Below are 23,054 nucleotides of genomic sequence, written 5' to 3'. Positions count from 1 at the left end.
GTCAGGACAATTCCGTTTAACGTACTTGTACAACTTTTGCAATATAATATTGTTATAATATACTTTGCATGGTACTTATGACGCATCAGAGAGAAAAAAAAGCGACAAAACAGTCGTTTTATTGCCGTTCTGATACAATGTAAACAAACCCACCAGCACAGAACAGGACCAAATCACCAGCACAGAACGTTCTCTCGCAGGACAACCATACCCACCGTGCATAGAATGCACCCAGACCAACAAATACCATTTGTTTTATATCTCTTATATTCAACTGCCTTAATTGTTTCAAGGTGACATCATTACTATTGTTTATCTGGTAGGCTTGAAATAATATAACAATATTACATTTAAAAGAAAGATAAATTAAAATTTGTAACTATAACAAGCTTTATTCAGTATACAGGAAAATTCTTATCTACATGTTTAGTCCATCCAAGTAATCCACCTTTCAAATCTTTGATGTCCAAGTTTAAATCTTTAAATTTGTCTTTTAATTTCTGTGTGGCAATTTGTGAATCGTTTCCCCTTCTGCAAGCAACTACTACAGGAAGGGGCTCTCCGGATGCAGGAATAATGCATTTTAATCTTTCTTCTAATGCTTGTATACAGTCCTTTTTATCTACAGAATTCATTGGTAAATCTAATAATACTAGATAAGGAAATTACATAAATATCATTAAAAAAAGAGATGATTTTTTTTCTTCAAAAACTATAGGTAGCTAGTGTTCTATCACCAATCCCAACACCAATATAGAAGGTGCAATTAATTGAGCCAAACATACCCAAGTTAACTTCAAAACTAGCCTTGAATATGACAAGTAATGTCCTTTGTTCTGAAATGACTAAAAAGTTCAAAATCAAAGGTTACTTGACTTTTAACAACCACAACTAAAGTGTCAAGTAAATCAGTCCCAGCATATTCTTGAAAGTAAATGTGTGACATGTGAAAAAGTTACTTTACTGTGATAGTAAAAATCCATTGTCATGGATGTATACCGTAGTATTTAACATGAAAAATGTGTTTGAAAAAAAAGATTTTCTGTTAAATAAAAACCACAACATTCTAACAACATTGTAATTTCACCTTGTCTTACAATGTATGTAATGAAACTCAAAAAGGATACTATATGATTGAACTGGAAGTTGACATATGTTCAATTCCACTGGTAATCTCACGTCCACCAGTACATGTTCTTGTTTGGTGTCCAGCATTTCCTTATAATCCTAAAAATTAATAAACAGCTACATATTTTAATTGATCAATTTTTTTATCTAATTTCTCTTCTGATAATGATAAAAGAAAAAGTATTTTTACAAATAATATGAGTATCAACTTAGTTCAATATAGTTTCTCATTGTATTTGTCATGATATAATTTATATTGGCTTAAATACAATAGCCCTCTCCCAAGAAGAGGCTGCTGCCCTCTTTTAAAACTTTGACAATTTTTCTTTGTAGCAAATGCAAGCATGTGATTAACAACTGATAAAGTTACATTCAAATCTATCATGTTAATTATAGCAGCTCTACTTTGTCAAATACTGATGCAACAAGAGAAAGAAATTAAAAAGTTCATCCTGTATAACCATAGCAATTTAAAACACTTACATGATATTTGCCTTTTATCAGCATTATCTAAGCTTAAAAGTACAAGTTTTAAAACATCTATGGTAGTGGTCTATAAAAGTGTGTCTCTCTTTTGTCATAAGGTCAATTTAAAATTGCCTCTGTTCCCTTTTAAACAAACTAAATACAAGAAGCTAGAAAACTGATCTGATTTACAGTTTGAACATCTTTAACTGTCTAGGGTCCCCTTAAATGAGACACCTGGTTTCAAGGTCATTGTCAAACATTGCAGGTCAGATTACCTTTGGTGATATTCTGTCTGTATCTTTCAGTAAAGTTAAATCTTTGTCCTGAAATATAAGTCGATATATTCAATTTCTTAGATTTAAACAAAATGTTCACTTGTGAGATATATTTCATCATCTAAATATATTATCTTTATCATCTAAATATTTCTTTCATATTCTGATTGTAGTCAAATAGTTATTACTATCAAATTTTTTGTTTGTGTTTTCTTCCCTTTTTGAATTTTTAATGCCCTTAAACATGAATGTTTGTAAGTTAAGAAGACCTGAGAATGTATTTCTCTGCTGTTTTGAAGGAAATATTTTATTACTTCTGACCATATTTCTCCAAAGAATTTAAAATTTCATTACATAGAGATATTTTAAAGTAATTTGAAATTGACACAGTTCCTACTTTATATTCACCTTATCATTTGCTCTAGCTCCACAGAACTGTTCATAGTCTATTAATTCTGTTATGGTAGGATTATCTCCACATATAGGACATGCTGGTTGTCTCCCCCTGATTTTAATAGATCGAAATGAACCCTGCAGTCCATCAAACAGCAATAACTTTTGGCTAAATGATGCTAAATCATGTTAAGAAAATCAAATACAATACAAATTTTGAATCTTATACAACAATTAACATACGAAGAAGCAAAGAATTGGGATAAACAAACAGGATACAACAAAATCTAATAAATATTTTACACAATTTTTCAAATAACCCTAATAGTATTTCCACACCAAAAATGTCACATGACTACTTTCTAATTCCTGTATAAATATACAATATTTGGTCAATCTCAGAACAATATAAACTTTTTTGTATGAGGCTGAGAAACTGGGGAAGGGCATGATTCTACCGAGCCCTTCCCCAGTTTTGCGCTGAGTTCATTGCACAAAATATAGCTGTGTTACTATATTTAGGAAATAAACACAACTAGTTGCAGTATAAAAAAAAAAACATAATTTGTATTTGGAATAAAGTATTTGCACATATCGAAGCATACTTACCTGTTTACTCTTTTTAGCTCACCTGGCCCGAAGGGCCAAGTGAGCTTTTCTCATCACTTGGCGTCCGTCGTCCGTCGTCCGTCGTCTGTCGTCCGTCGTCGTCCGGCGTTAGCTTTTACAAAAATCTTCTCCTCTGAAACTACTGGGCCAAATCAAACCAAACTTGGCCACAATCATCATTGGGATATCTAGTTTAAAAAATGTGTGGCGTGACCCGGTCATCCAACCAAGATGGCCGCCACGGCTAAAAATAGAACATAGGGGTAAAATGCAGTTTTTGGCTTATAACTCAAAAACCAAAGCATTTAGAGGAAATCTGACATGGGGTAAAAATGTTTATCAGGTCAAGATCTATCTGCCCTGAAATTTTCAGATGAATCGGTCAACCTGTTGTTGGGTTGCTGCCCCTGAATTGGTAATTTTGAGGAAATTTTGCTGTTTTTGGTTATTATCTTGAATATTATTATAGATAGAGATAAACTGTAAACAGCAATAATGTTCAGCAAAGTTAGATTTACAAATAAGTCAACATGACCGAAATGGTCAGTTGACCCCTTTAGGAGTTATTGCCCTTTATAGTCAATTTTTAACCATTTTTCATAAATCTAAGTAATCTTTTACAAAAATCTTCTCCTCTGAAACTACTGAGCCAAATTAATCCAAACTTGGCCACAATCATCTTTGGGGTATCTAGTTTAAAAAATGTGTGGCGTGACCCGGTCAACCAACCAAGATGGCCGCCACGGCTAAAAATAGAACATAGGGGTAAAATGCAGTTTTTGGCTTATAACTCAAAAACCAAAGCATTTTGAGGAAATTTGACATGGGATAAAAATGTTTATCAGGTCAAGATCTATCTGCCCTGAAATTTTCAGATGAATCGGTCAACCTGTTGTTGGGTTGCTGCCCCTGAATTGGTAATTTTGAGGAAATTTTGCTGTTTTTGGTTATTATCTTGAATATTATTATAGATAGAAATAAACTGTAAACATCAATAATGTTCAGCAAAGTTAGATTTACAAATAAGTCAACATGACCGAAATGGTCAGTTGACCCCTTTAGGAGTTATTGCCCTTTATAGTCAACTTTTAATCATTTTTCATAAATCTAAGTAATCTTTTACAAAAATCTTCTCCTCTAAAACTACTGAGCCAAATTAATCCAAACTTGGCCACAATCATCTTTGGGGTATCTTGTTTGAAAAATGTGTTCGATGACCTGGCCATTCAACCAAGATGGCCGCCACGGCTAAAAATAGAACAGGGGTAAAATGTAGATTTTGGCTTATAACTCTGAAACCAAAGCATTTAGAGCAAATCTGACAAGAAGTTAAAATGTTAATCAAGTCAATATCTATCTGCCCTGAAATTTTCAGATGAATTAGACAATCGGTTGTTGGCTTGCTGCCCTCCAATTGGTAATTTTTAAAGAAATTTTGCTGTTTTTGGTTATTATCTTGAATACTATTATAGATAGAGATAAACTGTAAACAGCAATAATGTTCAGCAAAGTAAGATCTACAAATAAGTCAACATGACCTAAATGGTCAATTGACCCCTTAAGGAGTTATTGCCCTTTATAGTCAATTTTTAACAATTTTCATTAATTCGGTAAATTTATGTAAATTTTTACCAAATATTTTTTCTGTTACTAATGGGCAAGGTTCATTATAGATATAATTGTAAGAAGCAAGAACGTTCAGTAAAGTAAGAACTTCAAACACATCACCATCACCAAAATACAATTTTGTCATGAATCCATTTGTGTCCTTTGTTTAATATGCACATAGACCAAGGTGAGCGACACAGGCTCTTTAGAGCCTCTTGTTTTTTTTAGTCAATATTTTTCACAAACATCCTATTAAAGATTACGACGTATGAACATGATGTAAGTAATGTTCTTTATATAAAACTTCATCCAAAGAACTTACAGCTTTTCTAATTAAAACTATTCAAGGATACGATCTATCCCAGCACAAATCTTTATAGCTTCTAGAGCTTGCATACATCCTATTATCCCTGGAACTAGATAATAGTAAAAAGTCAATAATGTGAACAACACATCCAACAAATAAAGCAAATTCTATCTTTACATATTTGAACTTTGAAATGTAATAGCATCATTCTCTTATTATAAAAACAAATTATTTTTAGATTTAAAATTGCATGCTAAAATAAATTTTTAGTCTACAAGCTTTTTCTGTCAGCATATGTATTATGAAAGATAATGAATTGTGTAATCAGAAAACTTAACTAGGATTGAAACTATCATAAAATAAGGAAATGGTATCATGTGATGTATTTATTAGTGGTGAAGGTATGAATTAGGCTAAGTTATTTGGGCTAATTGGATGAACATATAAGGCAGTCAGGCTGTACATAAACCTTCTAATTCTATGTCTTCTGGTGATTGGTGGGTACTTGTCTCATTGGCAATCCCACACATGTAATATTTATAAATGAAAGAATAAATTGAAATTTACTTACTGACACCTAGAACTCCTCCGTCTGAACAGTTTGTTACAGTTTCTGGCGGGGGTGGTTTAGGATATAAACATCTGTAGCAGGGTCCACCTTTATAGTTATATACTGTTAGCTGGAAAATAACAAAATAAACTACTGCATAAAAGTTTTCACCATTTTTTTAATTTAAAATTGCATTGCAATTTGTCCATTCATTGCTTTAAAATTTTTCACAATAAATGAACTGTTAATTCAGAAATTATTGGAAGCTTTTCCTGTCCCAAGTCAGGAGCATGTAATTCAGTGGTTGTCGTTTGTTTATGTGTTACATATTTGTTTTTCATTCATTTTTTCATATAAATAAGGCCGTTAGTTTTCTCGTTTGAATTGTTTTACATTGTCATATCAGGCCCTTTATAGCTGACTATGCAGTATGGGCTTTGCTCATTGTTGAAGGCTGTAAAGTGACCTATAGTTGTTAATGTCTGTGTCATTTTGGTCTCTTGTGGACAGTTGTCTCTTTGGCAATCATACCACATCTCCTTTTTTATATTTTTATTAATGCGAATAATGAGACTGGGTTAGCATTGCGATAATAAGAATTTGCATTCTCATATGCAGCTTTTCCTGATATTGCAATAACCATTCTTCAAAATTTGTAATTATAAATGTGAAATTAGACCATCTTGACATACTAAATATCATTATCAATGGGGTATTGTAGTAGAATCAACACCTATTTTATCATCAATTTTTAAAAGGGTATCTAAATATAGATTTCCCATGTTCCTCAATGTCTAGTGGGGTGATAATTTCTAGTAAACAATGTAATAGTTACCCCTTGAAGAGGAAAATTGTTTACTTACTTGCCCTTCAAATCGTAAAGCACTACCAGATACAAGGGGTTTGTTGGCTAATATACAGGCATCATTCAACAAATATCTAGTAGCTACATTGTCTGTGGCATCTAATACAACATCATATCTACATACATGTCAAGGTTTAATTCATAGATGAAAAAAGTTTCACATTATTTTAAGTATTAAATAAATGCTATATAACTATATAAAATGTTATATAAAATGCTATAGTAGTTTTTAACAAGTGCCTTAAAAAATTACAGAATAAACACTTTCCTACACTTGTTTCTACTTTGCTTTAGTGAAAGGATACTGCTTTATAAGTCTCAGTGCATTTGTACTATCTAATTGCAGATGATAAGGAATACACTCAACCAATGAATTTAACCTGCAAAGAAATATGTTGAACTAAAAATATACTTCATCAAATACATAGCTTTTAATTCTAAACAAACATTACATATATTGGAAAAAGAAAACTTTAAACGCAGTAAATATACATAAATTTATTCAATTATTTTATGACAAGATTTGAAACTGCTTACCTTGATTAAAAAGAACTTTTCTAGTTCAAAGCTTATGTTTATTTTAGCCAGAATATCTTGACAAGTTTTATCAATTTAATTGGGTTAGCAGACACAGACCCAAAATTATTAAAAGATTAGATACTGCAAATGCTCACTGGGTCTCAAAATTTGAATATAATAAACTTCAAACTTACTGTGTGCAGCATGAAGCCATAGATGAAGATTTCAAACTTACTGTGTGCAGGATGAGGCTACAGATGAAGATTTCAAACTTACTGTGTGCAGGATGAGGCCACAGATGAAGATTTCAAACTTACTGTGTGCAGAATGAAGCTACAGATGAAGATTTCAAACTTACTGTGTGCAGAATGAAGCCACAGATGACGATTTCAAACTTACTGTGTGCAGGATGAGGCCACAGATGAAGATTTCAAACTTACTGTGTGCAGGATGAAGCCACAGATGAAGATTTCAAACTTACTGTGTGCAGAATGAAGCCACAGATGAAGATTTCAGACTTACTGTGTGCAGAATGAAGCCACAGATGACGATTTCAAACTTACTATGTGCAGGATGAGGCCACAGATGAAGATTTCAGACTTACTGTGTGCAGGATGAGGCCACAGATGAAGATTTCAGACTTACTGTGTGCAGGATGAAGCCACAGATGAAGATTTCAAACTTACTGTGTGCAGGATGAAGCCACAGATGAAGATTTCAGACTTACTGTGTGCAGGATGAGGCCACAGATGAAGATTTCAGACTTACTGTGTGCAGGATGAAGCCACAGATGAAGATTTTGGTGTTCCTACTCTTTTCTCTGTATGTAGAATTTGTCTGTGAAGATTATTCAATTCCACTTCATCATAATCTACAATCCCTATTCTTCCTACAATGTAAATTAAGGTTATACCATACAGGTAGATAAAACTGTGTAATCAATTATAAAGCCTGTATTATCCTTTTTCTTTGTAAGAGTTTATTCTAGAAGTTGTTTAATATGTGTTTTTCATGCATACAAAGAATTGTTTCCTCCATTGTCTCCCTCTTGAACAGTTCAACAGTATTACCTTTAGATATAAGAGTTGTTTCCTCCATTTTTTTCCCTCTTGAACAGTTCAACATTATTACCTTCAGATATAAGCAAGACCTAAGTGCATCACTGAAACCATTTGCATACTTAATCTCTGCTAAAACTATAAACAATTTTTCTAGGCTTTTGTTGATTTTAGAACTTTACATTTTTTTTGTAAACATTTGTCTATTGTGGAAGATCATGCATGCATATTCAATTCAAAATCTTTCCAAGTTTTGTGCCAATGAGTTGCTTTCTTACTCCTTTTATTCACACTGACTACACAAATACCCAAATTACCACTAAACTCCAATTAACAGGTTAATTTAAAATTTATTTGTTCTTTTTTTTTGGTGAGAAAAAGCTATCTCTAGATATTTATATGAACAATATGGGAAAAATGAAAATTATATGCACATGCTGAAATGTCTAGCCTGTTTTACTGCTCTCTGGTTGAATTTTTGTAGAAATCTTTATTATGAAGGTCTTACTACAGATAAAGGTAACAATATGTTGTGTTTTTTTTTTGTTTGAATTGTTAAACATTGCCATGTTGGTATCTTTTAAATTTGCCTTTACTGTATAGGTTTGCTCATTGTTGAAGGACATATGGTTGTTTATATCAATGTCACTAGAACACACCCATGAAATTGTGGGTATTTAGAGCTTGTTTGAAAGTATGTCAAGTTAAATTGTTGAAGGGAGAAATTTTCTTAAAAGATTTTATGTCTGGAGAATTTCCAATTACTTGAAGACAGGACAATTTTTTAAGCCCTCTCCCTTTTTTCCAGTCTGTTATTTTTTTGTTTTCTGTTCAATTCCATTATTTTAGCATTTCTGTATACTATGAATATATGTATACTATAAATAAACTGTATTTGACATTAATTAACTATCAATTTCAAGTTTCTTTTCCAAGGTGATCTCTGTTATATTATATAGAGATTCTCTATCAATGCAAAAAATATTGTCCTGTCCCCAAGTACTCTTATGGAGAAATTATATGCTAGTTTAAAACCGGAAGTCTTGTATGACTAAAAGTTGGTCTGATGACGGAAACAATAATCTATTTTCCTTTATCTCCTAAAATAACCCAAACAGAATAGTTGCTATATAAATTATCATATAACTTATAACTGAAAAATTATTTGATAAAAAATATTGTTTTGTAAGCAGTCAATGAACCATGAGAATGTCAGAGGTACTGTGTAAAGAGCAACAGATATGTTCTAAGCAAAAGTTTCAGACTTCAATGAAAGTTAGAAACACAAAATTAAGAAATGTGAAATAGATTATACTGTCCCAGGTTTATATCGATATACTAATGTCATTTTACTTACCAACTCCTGCTGCAGCTAGATATACAGCTGAAGGACAACCTAAACCTCCTGCACCCACTATCAAAACTGATTTGCTGCTCAATGACAACTGTCCTGTAAGAAGAAACATTATCATGATTATATGATATCACAGTCTGTTGACTTGTAGTCAAAGAGTACTACTTATGATTGATTGTTAAGATGTAGAACAAGAAAATCACTGTTTCTTTGCTGTATTGTATTTGATGAAATATTACTTTTCTGTCATTTAAAAAAAACTTAAACTTTCATATGATCACCATTTCCATTATATCTAAGTGACCCCAATTTTAAGTGCCTATGTAAATTATTTTTGGTCAATTTTTTAACAAGCACTTTTAAAGTACCTCTGGGGTTTTTAAAATAGAAAAAGTAGATAACAATCTGACCATATTTTTTTTAGCATGATAGCTGAAACACAGGTATTGTTTTTGAGTCTTTTAATTGTTTGAAAAGACTTTCAGTAGGAAATAATTATGTAGTTAAATTTAGGCTTCACCTTTAACTCCAATTTCTGGCAAAATTAACTGTCGACTGTATCTACCAATTTGTTCATTACTAAGATTGTCTCTTTTTTCTAAACAATCTAAAGCTTCCACAGTTGAACTTGGATTTCTTAATTCCTAGGAAAAAAACATAAAAAAAAAAATCACTGTAAAAAATGCATATATACCACATGACTCACAATATCAAAAAACATTTCCATTTATGCTCTGTCTGTAAAAGTCACTACATGTATATGAATCAAAGTGCTTGTAAGCACTGAACGGTAAGATTGCATACCTGTCAACCTGTGACGATGAAAATGCAGGTCATGACCTGCATTGAAGAATCAAATCTCAGGTCATAACGCGTACGAAGTTTTTCGAGCTAAAATTCAGTATTTATGGTACATTTTCTTACAATGTATATCAAAGATACCAAAACATCAATGCATGTTCACTTGGTTCAGTCATTTTAAATCTTATTAATTTTTGTTTCATTTATAAATTTCTGTAACTCTGTCTTGTATACTTTTTGTAATAATCAACCACTTCCATGTAATATTTTATTGTAATTTTAGAAGGTGTAAGGTTATTAGCCATGTTGCCTTTAAAAATATCATTTCCAATTATAAAGTGAAATTAGAGTATGATAAAATATAGTATATAAATATTGTATAAAGGTATAAAAATATTGAAAAGTTATTTTTCAATATGTATTTGAATTTTATATTTTTTATGATTTAATCTTTTTCACCCATAAAACGTAAATATAAGGAATAATTTTGAATGGTGACAAATAAGGGGAAGTAACTAGTTGAAATATGTTTGTTTATGTTTATAGTGCAATTTATTTATGACCTAAAGCTTAGGTAATTGGTGTTAATGAACAGTGTGTTTGATACCAAAGCTGTCAAATGAAGCCATGCACTTAATGGGTCACTTACTTTGAGAGTTTACATAGCTAGATGAACTTCCTGTTCATGGAAGAATTACGAATTTGCCAGTATTTCAAAGGAATATTACTTATGAAATCAATCTCAAGGCTAAGAAATACGGGTGAAATCGGGTCATTTTCGAAATTCCCGGGTTATTTCAATGACCCGGCGGGTGTCCCGGGTGATCCCTCAGAATTGTGAAAATCTCGGGTCACACCCGCAGAAAACGGGTCAGTTGACAGGTATGAGATTGATTCAATTTATCAGTGGAAAATAAAATTAAGTATTGCAATGCATTGGTTGTAATTGATTTAACAGCAATTCTAGACAAAGGAAAATAACTCTAAATTTTCAAAGATGATTTTAACAATGACATCATTCTATCTTTAGAACTAAAATTAGAATCCTACACCTTGTAAAAAGTAATGTAAATTTCTAGACATGTGTAACATCATTTTGTGCCTTGAAAAATCTGAGCATATATTAAATTGATAAATTTCTGGAAATGTTCATCACATGGATAGAATGTATAGTATGTTATGATCAATGCACTATATTTTGTGTATCAAAAAAGGTAGTGATAAGCCTTGGAACATTTAGATATCAAGACTGTCCCATAAGTTTTTGATTGCATATCATAATCTAAAAATGGTCCAAAAGTAAAGATCAGAAAAAAATGGGCCTAAAATATAGAAAACAGATTAAAAGTGTGATGAACTATAAAGAATACACCTATTTGCTATTCCCTGCTAACCTGAGAATCTATCCAACTTGAACTATTTACTTTAAACAACAATCACTTTTCCATTTTGGCGTCAGATATTTTGTATTATGACGTCAAAATTTTACTGAAACCTGTGTGATGTCCAGTAATGGCGGACAAACAGAGATAAGGTGTATAGAGGACAATACATCTTATTGCTATTCCTGACTGAGACCCTTAATTAATTTGAACTGTTGATGTCATACAACAATTACTTTTCCATTGTAGCTTCAGACAATTTGTATTATGAAGTCAAAATTTGACAGGTACCTGTGTGATGTTCAGTAATGGCAGACAAATAGCTAAATGGTGTATTGGCAGAAAATACATTGTAAGAGTATAAGTTGAAGGACTAGAAAGAAATGGACCCAGAAATAATGAAAATATAGAGAAACGAATACCCTACCAACACCCCACTCACCCTAATGGTTTACCATCATCCTAAATACATGACACCACCACCACCCACACTAGAACATATATACATATACTGTAGTAGTCAGAGATTACTATGACGTCCAACGTCTGTTTTACATCTAAACAAATCTTTTAAATGTTGGTTTCATGGTTTTATGCGGATCCAGGGGGATGTTTGTTCCGGGGGTTGGAACCCCCCTATTTTGGACAATCGATGCATTTGAGTGGGAGCATATAGTTGGAATCCCCTGATTTACTCTGGGTTGGGACCCCCCCCCCCCCGTTACTCTGGGTTGGGACACCCCCCCCCCCCCCCGTTACTCTGGGTTGGGACCACAACCCCCCTTTTACTCTGAACACAACCCCCCTTTTTGAAATGGCTGGATCTGCCCCTGCATGGTGCCTCTAGTCATCGAAGTTCTGGAACCACAGGCACTTGTTTCTGTCAATATGGGGTTTTACTATTCATATCCGTAAAAAAAATGTCATTTTTCGTACAGGTATGGATAGTAAAACTCATAAATGACAGAAACAAGTGCCTGTGTCTGGAACCGTCCCTGGTCCTACATGTTGTCTAATTTATACCGATTTTGTATTCAATATTTCTTTCAAGTTGTCCAGCTCCATCTGCTTTTCGTTAATTTGTTTTTGTAAATCTGCTATGTCGTGTTTAATCATTTTGATAGTTTTTTTCAGCAAACGTAGTTCTATTTGTTTTGTTTCATACGTTTGAATGTACCTCCTTCAAGGAGAGCACTGTCAGCACACGTGATCTTACAATAAATAAAAGTAAGCAGACGATGATATCATGGCAAGAACCAAACAAGCGATAAAACTTGCAACGCCAAAATTCAATTACGTTCGGCAATACCTATCAGTCAAAAGACAGCAATTTAAAAATGAATTAAGAACAGGTGGCATTAAAAAAGTGAAAAAATTTCGGCCAGGAAATAATGCTCTGTCGGAAATAAGAAAATTTCAGAGAACCACCGAATTTCTGATTCCAAAAGTGGCATTCCAACGACTTGTTAAAGACATTTCTCATGTCTTTGTTACAGAAATAAGGTTTCAATCGGCTGCATTGACGGCGTTACAGGTAATTTATCAAAACGAGCACTATAGTGCTAGTGGTACATAAAAGGGGGGTTGGATCCTTAAATTTATGCGAAGATGAAAGTTGACTTTAAAGTCATAAGAAACGAGTGACCGGTGAAAAATAATGTTTTTCCAATTCTTAAACCAATGCATACAAACATCAAAAACTTAGTCTTCTGTGCTCGAATTTATCATTTTTTCGTGTAAATTTCGTATAATCGTCAATTTTTTTTTTTGCAATCGGTTAGTGTTGTTGTGGAAATATGGCAGGTAATTAAAGTTCGTGTTTTGAAGCCGAAGTTTAACGATTGTCACCTGTTTGTCAACAATTGACGAAAAATAAACAAAAAAGCATGGAAATTGAGCACGTGTTTAACATGTAAATTCAGATAATAGTTTATTTTAAGGACATCCATGCGTATTGTGGTCACCGGATTTTTACGAGATTGGTCACACTGAGGTCACCTTGCATACGGAAAATATATCGGGGGAATTGATTGCTGGAAGGAAGCAATTCAAATAAAGTAAACTTTTTCTAAATATGAATAAATTAAAGATTTTTCTTCAGAAAAAAGTATATGTACATAAGTTTTACAATGAAAACTATCCATTGATCGAGTTATAAAAAACATATGCATTATTTTTTTTTGATTTGAGGTTTCTTATGACTTTAATACAATTTTGATTTTTGAAAAGTTGAATTAGGGAGCTACCATTTTGATTTTATCGCTAGAAAGGGGGGGGGGGCTATGGTGATTAAATTTGAAGAGAAAAAAAAGTCGGGACATGATAAGTTGAGTAAAAAAGGGCAGGATGGTCGATTTTGGAAAAAAAAAGGCAGGATGACAATTATGATCAATTATTAAAGTTAAAAAAATGGTCAGAATAAGCCAATATTAAAAGAAGGCTGGACCGAAATAGAGTTAAAACTAAATAGGAAGGACAGAGATAATTACTAAAAAAATCTTTGGCGTAGTCGTCCCCCCTCCCCAACACAAAATCAAATGGTAGCTCCCTTAGTTAAAACAAAACAGCAAATAATCAAGGAAAGAGGTTAGCTTTGGCTTGGGATCTCTTTTTGATAGATTCCTACTTTCTTATTCATGACCATTTTATATCATCAAATATACATGATTCCATCAAACAGACAGTAAATAGTTTCATACTATATTTTGTAAGAGTGTCCCCGGTGAATGACTGATAACGCGTTTTAAAACACAGGCGCATGGGGCCTGTATCCCATTTTCTATAAAAAGAAAATCGGTTTTGACTCATTTTTTTCTGATTTAAAGTGTTCTTGCATTTATCCCTCCCATTGCTTGTATTAAAACACTGTTTGCTTGAAGTGCAACTTGTCTAACTTCCGACTGAAGTCCGTAGAAACAAATGTGAATAGTAAATATAAAAAAGATGTGGTATGATTGCCAATGAGACAACTGTCCACAAGAGACCAAAATGACACAGTCATTAACAACTATAGGTCACCGTATGATCTTCAACAATGAGCAAAGCCCATACCGCATAGTCAGCTATAAAAAGCCGCGATATGACAATGTAAAACAATTCAAACGAGAAAACTAACGGCCTTATTTATATAAGAAAAATAATGAATGTAACACATTAACAAACGACAACCACTGAATTACAGGCTCCTGACTTTGTATAGACACATACATCAATAATTTTGCGGGGCCCAGTTAAACATGTTTAATAGCGGGGTCCCCCCTAACCTTGGACAGTGGTATAATAGAACAAAATAAGAACGAACTATAAAAATCAGTTGAAAAAGGCTTAACTCATCAGATGGACAAAAAATGTCACATGTGGACGTGGCCGGGTAAGAAGACTTATGAATAAGCGCAACCTATATAAAGTGTGCTTTCGGAAACAGCAAACATTGTTTGAAACGTGTAGTTTGTTAGGCTATTTTGTGTTGTTTTATTTTTCGATCTTGTTTTTTGAAAATTACTGATACTAATGGAGGAAGTAGGAACAATTTTACTAATATGATAATATGGGGTTCAGAAACCAGTTTGGAAAAAAAAATTATTAAAGAAATAAAAATCCGCAAAAATTTGGATTTACCAAACAATACGACGCCAACAGTAGACTACTAGTTATTTTCTGTTGACGGTAACATATAATATCCGACAAAGTACTGAACATCGGATGACCGTAAGTTGATGGTCACAAGCATTTGTTTCAGGGGGAGATCAAATCTCTATATACCAGAAAGTAAGGTTAAAGTACATTAATATATTTGTTTCTGAGACAAGTTCGTGTTTGGATGATGAATAAACTATAAAGAATTCAACCTCACCGTAATATTAAATTGTAGTGATATAATCATTTGTTGTCAGTATTCTCTGGTTTGTTGTTCAATACTGAATTAATATTTGTATAACAGTTAAACTAATTCATCAATCTAATTAAAATATTGATCTCTGACATATATGTAGTATAACGTAATCAGAGATCAATATTTTAATTAGATTGATAATTCATGTCCATCCATTTGTATATCATTCTATTCTTCAATTCAAGTGCATGGCGGTGACTCTTCCATGATAATTCGTGTTTCTTCTTAAAGATCGGATTTGAGTAGGCATGCATATTTTCCCGCGTTTGTTGCAAGCCCCTTCTCCTTAATTTGTGTCCTCAGACGGCAAATTTGAAAGTTGTAACGTATCCAGATCCCCCAAGCTGTCCTCAGTCAGGAAACCCTGCGGGAAGTTGCTGTGTTTTATATCCGCGGCAATGTGTTCTGTTATTTGGAGAATTGAATGTTGAAATAATAAATCATTTTTTTCCTCTTTTATCACATTTTCATAAACATGGTACTATATATATCAGTTGCTTTCTATATGATATGAGTTTTGGTGATTGTTTTGTTGTGTTGCTGTCTCATAGACGTTAGCCAATACACGAACTTAATTAATATACCAACCTGTAGACATATGTAGAATTATATTTGCTAAAGTTTTATTATTTTATATTTCAGGAAGCAGCGGAAACCTATTTGACTTCATTGTTCGAAGATGCAAACCTTTGTACACTTCATGCAAAACGAGTGACTATAATGCCAAAGGATATCCAGTTAGCATTACGGATAAGAGGTGAAAGATACTATGTGCAATGAAAAGGAACATGTGATAAAAAGGCTACAAGCTGTGATATATATATAACAATTGTTTAGTATACTCTTATCAGTATGACATCAATTATGTATTAATATTTATTTTTTATTAAACAGAAGAACATAATTATGTCCGAATTCATAACATCTTACACTCTTATACTATCATGCATATGTTGGAAAGGTTTATATGTGAAAATATCATTGTTTTTCTGTATTTTTAGAAGGTATCAATTCGTGAATTTTGATACCAGGATAAGATTACAAAATTCTTTAGTTTTTTCGCATCAAGGTCATGGTCAAACCAAAGACTTAGACATTGGCATTTGCTGCCAATCCGCTAAACACGGATTAATATTTGGGAGTAAGACTGGTTGTCTTGACTCAGCCTAGTCAGCATATAATGGTCCCGGTAGTGTCAAATTACTTTATGTGGACCATTACCATGTGAAAAAATGTAACGAGTCGAGTTCGATATTTTCATTATTCAACAAAATGAAAGTATACATATTGTTATGATATTGTAATGATTATGTTTATTTATGTTGGCCTAATTTGTGTTGAATGGCCTGATAGTTGTTTACCAAATAATTATATAACTGTGCAGTTTAGGAATCACTGGAACAATCACAGAATGATTGGAACTTTCTAGAATGATCCTTATAAAAGATGCGTAATTTAAACTTCTACGTTATTCCAGAAACTTCCGTTGTAACTTTCCAGGATTTTCCACAATGTTCCATTATAGAGTGTTCTAGAACTTTCCATTACAACACTATATATACAGACACTAAAGTTAAACTCTCATAATTAAACTTGGACATAGACATTGATAGACATTAGTATTCACAGCATTTGGATTGACACTTTTATTCTACAAACAACATCATACTAGATTGTGACCTTAGTAGTGAACATAATATTCAGATTGGATTCCGAAAGATTTCCGGATACAGATAAAAGAGTGGACTCATATTTTGACAGTTAAGTTAACATTTATATTTGTAAAATACTTCTTGTAAACTTTTGTATAATAAATATTGTTAAATTTTACTATTGATTTGTGTCTTTTGTTGGCTACAATTTAAAGGCGATTTCTGGCCGTAACAGAAATTGGGGGCTCGTCCGGGATCTTAAAAATATTTTAGTTAAATTTTGTTTAGTATTTTTATTATAACTAGCCAACAAAATTCTACAAAATGGCATTTGATGCTGGTAAATTTTTGAAAACGCCAGACCTGGAGAGTTTGGATAATTTAAAGAAAGAGGAATTAGTGTTGCTTGCTAAACATCTGAAATTAGTTTTTAAAATATCTATGAGGAAACAAATTATAAAAAATTTGGTTATAGACAAATTAGTTGATGCAGAAATTTTAGGTGAAGAGGCTCTTGAACTTAAGGTTGAAAATGTGGACGCCTTTAAATTAAAACAACTTGAATTAGAACATGAACTTAAATTAAAAGAACTGGAAATGAAGGAGATGGAGAAAATAAAAGTAAAAGAACTTGAAATGAAGGAAAGATTAGAAATGGATAAAAAAGAAAAAGAAGATGAATTTAAATTAAAAGAACTTGAAATGAGAGAAAGGCTAGAGATGGAAAAACTGAAAATTGAAATGGTCAAAGAAGAAAGCAACACTAAAGTCCAGCCAAAATCAGATTATTTTGATGCAGCAAAAAACATACGTTTGGTTCCAAACTTTTGTGAAAAAACAGTTGATAAATATTTTCCACAGTTTGAGAAAATTGCTAACAATTTAAAATGGCCAAAGCCGTATTGGACTACAATGCTACAAAGTGTTTTTGAGGGTAAGGCCGCTGAAATTTATTCCGCACTTCCATCAGAAAAAAGTTCTGATTATGATATGGTAAAACAGGAAGTTTTGAAAGCTTATGAACTAGTACCAGAAGCATATAGACAGAAATTTAGATCTTATAAAAAGTTTGATTCACAAACATATGTGGAATTTGCTCGGGAAAAAGAAGATCTATTTGATAAATGGCTTACGTCAAAGAAAACAGATAACAATTTTGATAACCTAAGACAATTGATGTTATTAGAAGAGTTCAAACAATGTGTTCATTTAGACTTAAAAACACATTTAGACGACAAAACTGTTGAGTCAATACATGATGCAGCTGTTATTTCAGATAATTATACTCTTTCACATAAAAGAAGTTTCAAGGGTCAAAATGTTAATACTTCCAGTGGAAATTACAAAAATCAAAGCACTGATCATACTGATAGTAAGCCTGTTCCACAGAATAAGAGTCAGTCCAGTTATAATATGTCTAGTCCAAAATTTGATACTTTTGAGAAGAAGTCACTGACTTGTGCTTATTGTAAGAAGATTGGTCACCTGATGGCTGATTGTTTTAGACTCCAGAAGAAGAATGAACGAGATAATAAGCCGAAGACCAGTGCTTGTACGACACCTTATATTACCAGTACATTGGAATGTCCTGCGAGTCAGGCTTTTAAGTCCAGTTTTTGTGATTATATGGAGGAATACAAACCCTTTATGTCTGATGGGTTTGTTGCTATTGTTGATGATACCACTCTTCAGCCTATTAAGATTTTACGGGACACTGGAGCTTCTCAGTCGTTATTGTTAGAAGGTGTGTTGCCTTTGTCCGAGAAGACTTCTATTGGTGCCTCCGTTTTGTTACAAGGTGTAGAGTTAGGTTGTATAGATGTTCCTCTCCATCGAATTTATCTGAAGTCAGATTTGATAACTGGACCAGTTATTGTGGGTGTTCGTCCTAATCTCCCTGTTGAGGGTGTTACATTATTGCTAGGAAATGATCTAGCTAGGAACAAAGTGGTTGCTGAACCAATTGTTACCAGTGAACCGGTGGTGGATTTTAAATCACCTGAAGATGATGCTGAATTGTATCCAGCTTGTGTTGTTACTAGGGCGATGGCTAGAAAACAACAAGATGATAATTTGAAAGAAGACAAATTTGATTACATGGACCTTTCTGGCACTTTTATAGCTGATATTGCAGATCCTAGTAAACCAGAAAAGGCCATTATAAAACCACCTAGTGTTAACAAAAATGTTATTATGCCATGGCCAGATGTAAACAGCCATTCATTAGACCGAAAGAATTTACTCGAAGAACAACATAAAGACCCTGAGGTTCTTCAGCTCAGCCAGAGGGCTCAACCACAGGAGGAAGCAGACAAAGAGGCTGAATGCTATTTCCATCAAGACGGCATTTTAATGAGGAAGTGGAGGCCTCCTGATGCTACCCCAGAGGAGGAATGGAGAGTGGTATACCAAGTGGTGGTGCCTAATGTTTATAGGCAAGAAATTATTGGTCTTGCCCATGACACCCCCTTGGCTGGACACTTAGGTATCAGGAAGACTTGCCTTAAGATTTTGCAGCATTTCTACTGGCCTAAACTTAGAAATGATGTTGCAGAATACTGCAAGTCATGTCATATATGCCAGGTTGTTGGTAAGCCTAACCAGAAAATACCACCAGCACCACTTCTGCCTATTCCAGCCTTTGACGAACCTTTCAGCAGAGTTTTAATTGACTGCGTTGGACCTTTACCAAAGACCAAGACTGGAAATGCATATTTATTGACAATCATGTGTACATCTACTCGCTTTCCTGAAGCTATTCCGCTCAGAAATATCAAGACACCTACTATCGTCAAAGCTTTGATCAAATTTTTCACATTAGTAGGACTTCCTAAGTCTATACAGTCCGACCAGGGATCAAATTTCATGTCAGGTTTATTTCAGCAAGTCGTATACCAGTTAGGGATTGCTCAGTACAGATCAAGTGCTTATCATCCAGAATCTCAAGGTGCCTTAGAACGTTTTCATCAAACATTGAAGAACATGATTAGAACTTTTTGTCTTCAATTTGACAGAGACTGGGATGATGGAGTTCACTTTCTACTTTTTGCGGTTCGAGAGGCTGTTCAAGAATCCCTTGGATTTAGTCCCTTTGAGTTGGTATTTGGTCATACTGTAAGGGGACCGTTAAAATTGATTAAGGAAAAGTGGCTTACTGAACATACTGACTTGAATCTTTTAGACTATGTATCTAGATTTAAAGAAAAATTGTATACTGCTTGTCAAATTGCTCAGAAAAACTTAAAAAATGTACAGAGCAAGATGAAAATATGGTATGATAAAGCTGCCAGGGACAGAGTTTTTGAGCCTGGTGATAAGGTACTTGTATTTCTGCCTGTCCCTGGACATCCTTTACAGGCTAAATATTGTGGTCCTTATACAATAGAGAGTAAAATTAATGATTTGAATTATATTGTAAAAACTCCAGGTCGGCGCAAACAAAATAGAGTGTGTCATATTAATATGTTAAAACCATATTTTGAGCGTACTAATGTACTATGTGATAGTAAACCAGTTGCCACTTTAGGCATGGTTAAATTTGAGAACAATCATGACAAACCAGATGTAATTGAACCAACTTTTAGTTGTAAATCTATGGAAGAGACAGTTAGATTGAAAAATTCAGAAATTTTGTCAAATTTAGATTCAAAACTTGCACATCTGTCTTTTGATCGTAGAGAAGAAATAAAAACTTTGGTATTTTCTTTTAAAAATCTTTTTCCAGATGTGCCAAACAAAACCACTGCTGTTTGTCATGATGTTGATGTCGGAGATGCTTCTCCAATTAAGCAACATCCTTACCGGCTCAATCCATTCAAACTTGAAGTTATGAGAAAAGAAATTAAATATATGCTTGACAATGATATTATTGAGCCGAGTAACAGTGAATGGAGCTCTCCTTGTCTCCTTGTGCCAAAACCAGATAAAACCTTTCGTTTCGTGACTGATTTCAGAAAAGTAAATTCAGTCTCAAAATCTGATTCCTATCCGATTCCAAGGATAGACGATTGTATTGACAATATTGGTCAAGCAAAATTTGTGAGCAAATTTGATTTATTGAAAGGTTATTGGCAAGTTCCATTGACACAGAGAGCTCGTGAAATATCAGCTTTTGTTACACCAGATGGCTTATTTCAATATACTGTAATGCCGTTTGGCATGAAAAGTGCTCCAGCTACATTTCAAAGAATGATCAATAATGTTATAAAAAATTTAGACTGTTGTTTTGCTTATATTGATGATCTAATTGTATGTAGTGATAGCTGGGAACAGCATTTAACACATTTGTATGATACTTTTGATAGATTGTCAAAATCAAATTTGACTGTTAATCTTGGTAAAAGTGAATTTTGTCAGGCCACTGTTGATTATTTAGGGCATACAGTTGGCCAAGGTCAAGTAAAACCTATAATGGCTAAAGTGGAAGCTATTTCCAAATTTCCTCCTCCTACAAATAGAAAACAACTTATGAGATATTTAGGCATGATTGGATTTTACAGGAAATTTTGTTCAAATTTTGCTACTGTTGTTCAACCATTGACTCATCTTTTACGAAAAGACTCTAAATTTATCTGGAGTGAAAATTGTCAAAACGCTTTTGAAAATAGCAAATCACTTTTAATTAATAGTCCAGTTCTGATTACTCCAGACTTTGAAAAACAATTTAAACTTGCCGTTGATGCAAGCGATGTAGGAATAGGAGCTGTTTTATATCAAGAGACAGATGATAATGTTGAAAAACCTATATCATATTTTTCTAAGAAATTAGATAAACATCAGAAAAATTATTCAACTATTGAAAAAGAGTGTTTTGCAATGTTGTCAGCACTTCAACATTTTGATGTATATTTGAATCCCACTGTATATCCTATTCTTGTTTATACTGATCATAATCCTCTCACCTTCATGCATAAAATGAGAAACAAGAATCAGAGGTTGACTAGGTGGAGTTTATTGTTACAGGAATATGATGTAATTGTAAAACATATTAAGGGTAAAGATAATGTAATAGCTGATGCTTTATCTAGAGCTTATTAAATCACTTTGTATATATTATGTATTTTTGTTCATATTATTCATGATAAGTTTTTGTTACACTAAAACTTCTTTTAAGGGGGGAGGTGTTATGATATTGTAATGATTATGTTTATTTATGTTGGCCTAATTTGTGTTGAATGGCCTGATAGTTGTTTACCAAATAATTATATAACTGTGCAGTTTAGGAATCACTGGAACAATCACAGAATGATTGGAACTTTCTAGAATGATCCTTATAAAAGATGCGTAATTTAAACTTCTACGTTATTCCAGAAACTTCCGTTGTAACTTTCCAGGATTTTCCACAATGTTCCATTATAGAGTGTTCTAGAACTTTCCATTACAACACTATATATACAGACACTAAAGTTAAACTCTCATAATTAAACTTGGACATAGACATTGATAGACATTAGTATTCACAGCATTTGGATTGACACTTTTATTCTACAAACAACATCATACTAGATTGTGACCTTAGTAGTGAACATAATATTCAGATTGGATTCCGAAAGATTTCCGGATACAGATAAAAGAGTGGACTCATATTTTGACAGTTAAGTTAACATTTATATTTGTAAAATACTTCTTGTAAACTTTTGTATAATAAATATTGTTAAATTTTACTATTGATTTGTGTCTTTTGTTGGCTACAATTTAAAGGCGATTTCTGGCCGTAACAATATCGAACTCAAAGGGAAATTCAAAAGGCCGGGAAAGTCTTTCATAAATTGACAAACACATCAAACGAAAGGAAAACAAGCTTGATAAAAAAAATCCCGGTTTCAGTCAGTTGGTCAAGAACAAGACATGGCTCATTATGAAAATAAGATATAATATGAAAGATAATGAAACAACTATTTATGCACAAAAGATCAAAGGACAAGATGAATCAACTTTATAAATAATTATATGTCGTCCTTAGGCCTTTAACAATGATAAAATTGTATATGTATAACATATGCAAGGTCGCAACGAAATCATAAGGTGCAGGCTGCTGACTTTGGACAGGCACGAAAATAATGTGACGGGATTCACATATACATAACCCCCATGGGCATTTTGAAAAGTTGGCAGGTATGGAAAAGGCTAAGTATTTTCATAAAATAATCATTATCATTATCTTATCGGTTCTCTGTTAAAGTCAGGACTGTAT

At 33.1% G+C, this 23,054-nt stretch overlaps 2 protein-coding genes across 2 annotated transcripts; one reads left to right on the top strand and one right to left on the bottom strand.

The window, feature by feature from the left end:
- Nucleotides 1–366: 366 nt before the first annotated feature.
- Nucleotides 367–12,498, bottom strand: LOC134711952 (adenylyltransferase and sulfurtransferase MOCS3-like). The gene is made up of 12 exons (XM_063572979.1): nt 12,341–12,498; nt 9,655–9,778; nt 9,138–9,230; nt 7,491–7,611; nt 6,509–6,583; nt 6,202–6,319; nt 5,360–5,468; nt 4,835–4,897; nt 2,280–2,443; nt 1,872–1,919; nt 1,128–1,227; nt 367–643 (listed from the first exon to the last, which is right to left on the bottom strand). Exons 1-12 carry the CDS (start codon nt 12,431–12,433, stop codon nt 396–398), a joined length of 1,356 nt encoding a protein of 451 aa, XP_063429049.1. The 5' UTR covers nt 12,434–12,498; the 3' UTR covers nt 367–395.
- A 24-nt stretch (nt 12,499–12,522) lies between these two features.
- LOC134711953 (uncharacterized) lies at nt 12,523–16,100 on the top strand. Its single transcript, XM_063572980.1, has 2 exons — nt 12,523–12,851; nt 15,852–16,100. The coding sequence occupies exons 1-2, from the start codon at nt 12,564–12,566 to the stop codon at nt 15,987–15,989; spliced, it is 426 nt and encodes a 141-aa protein (XP_063429050.1). The 5' UTR covers nt 12,523–12,563; the 3' UTR covers nt 15,990–16,100.
- Nucleotides 16,101–23,054: the final 6,954 nt, after the last annotated feature.

This window comes from Mytilus trossulus, chromosome 3 (assembly GCF_036588685.1).
Source record: "Mytilus trossulus isolate FHL-02 chromosome 3, PNRI_Mtr1.1.1.hap1, whole genome shotgun sequence".
Classification (NCBI taxonomy): domain Eukaryota; kingdom Metazoa; phylum Mollusca; class Bivalvia; order Mytilida; family Mytilidae; genus Mytilus; species Mytilus trossulus.
Note: the sequence above shows the minus strand (reverse complement) of the source record. Positions and strands in the feature narration are given on the sequence as shown.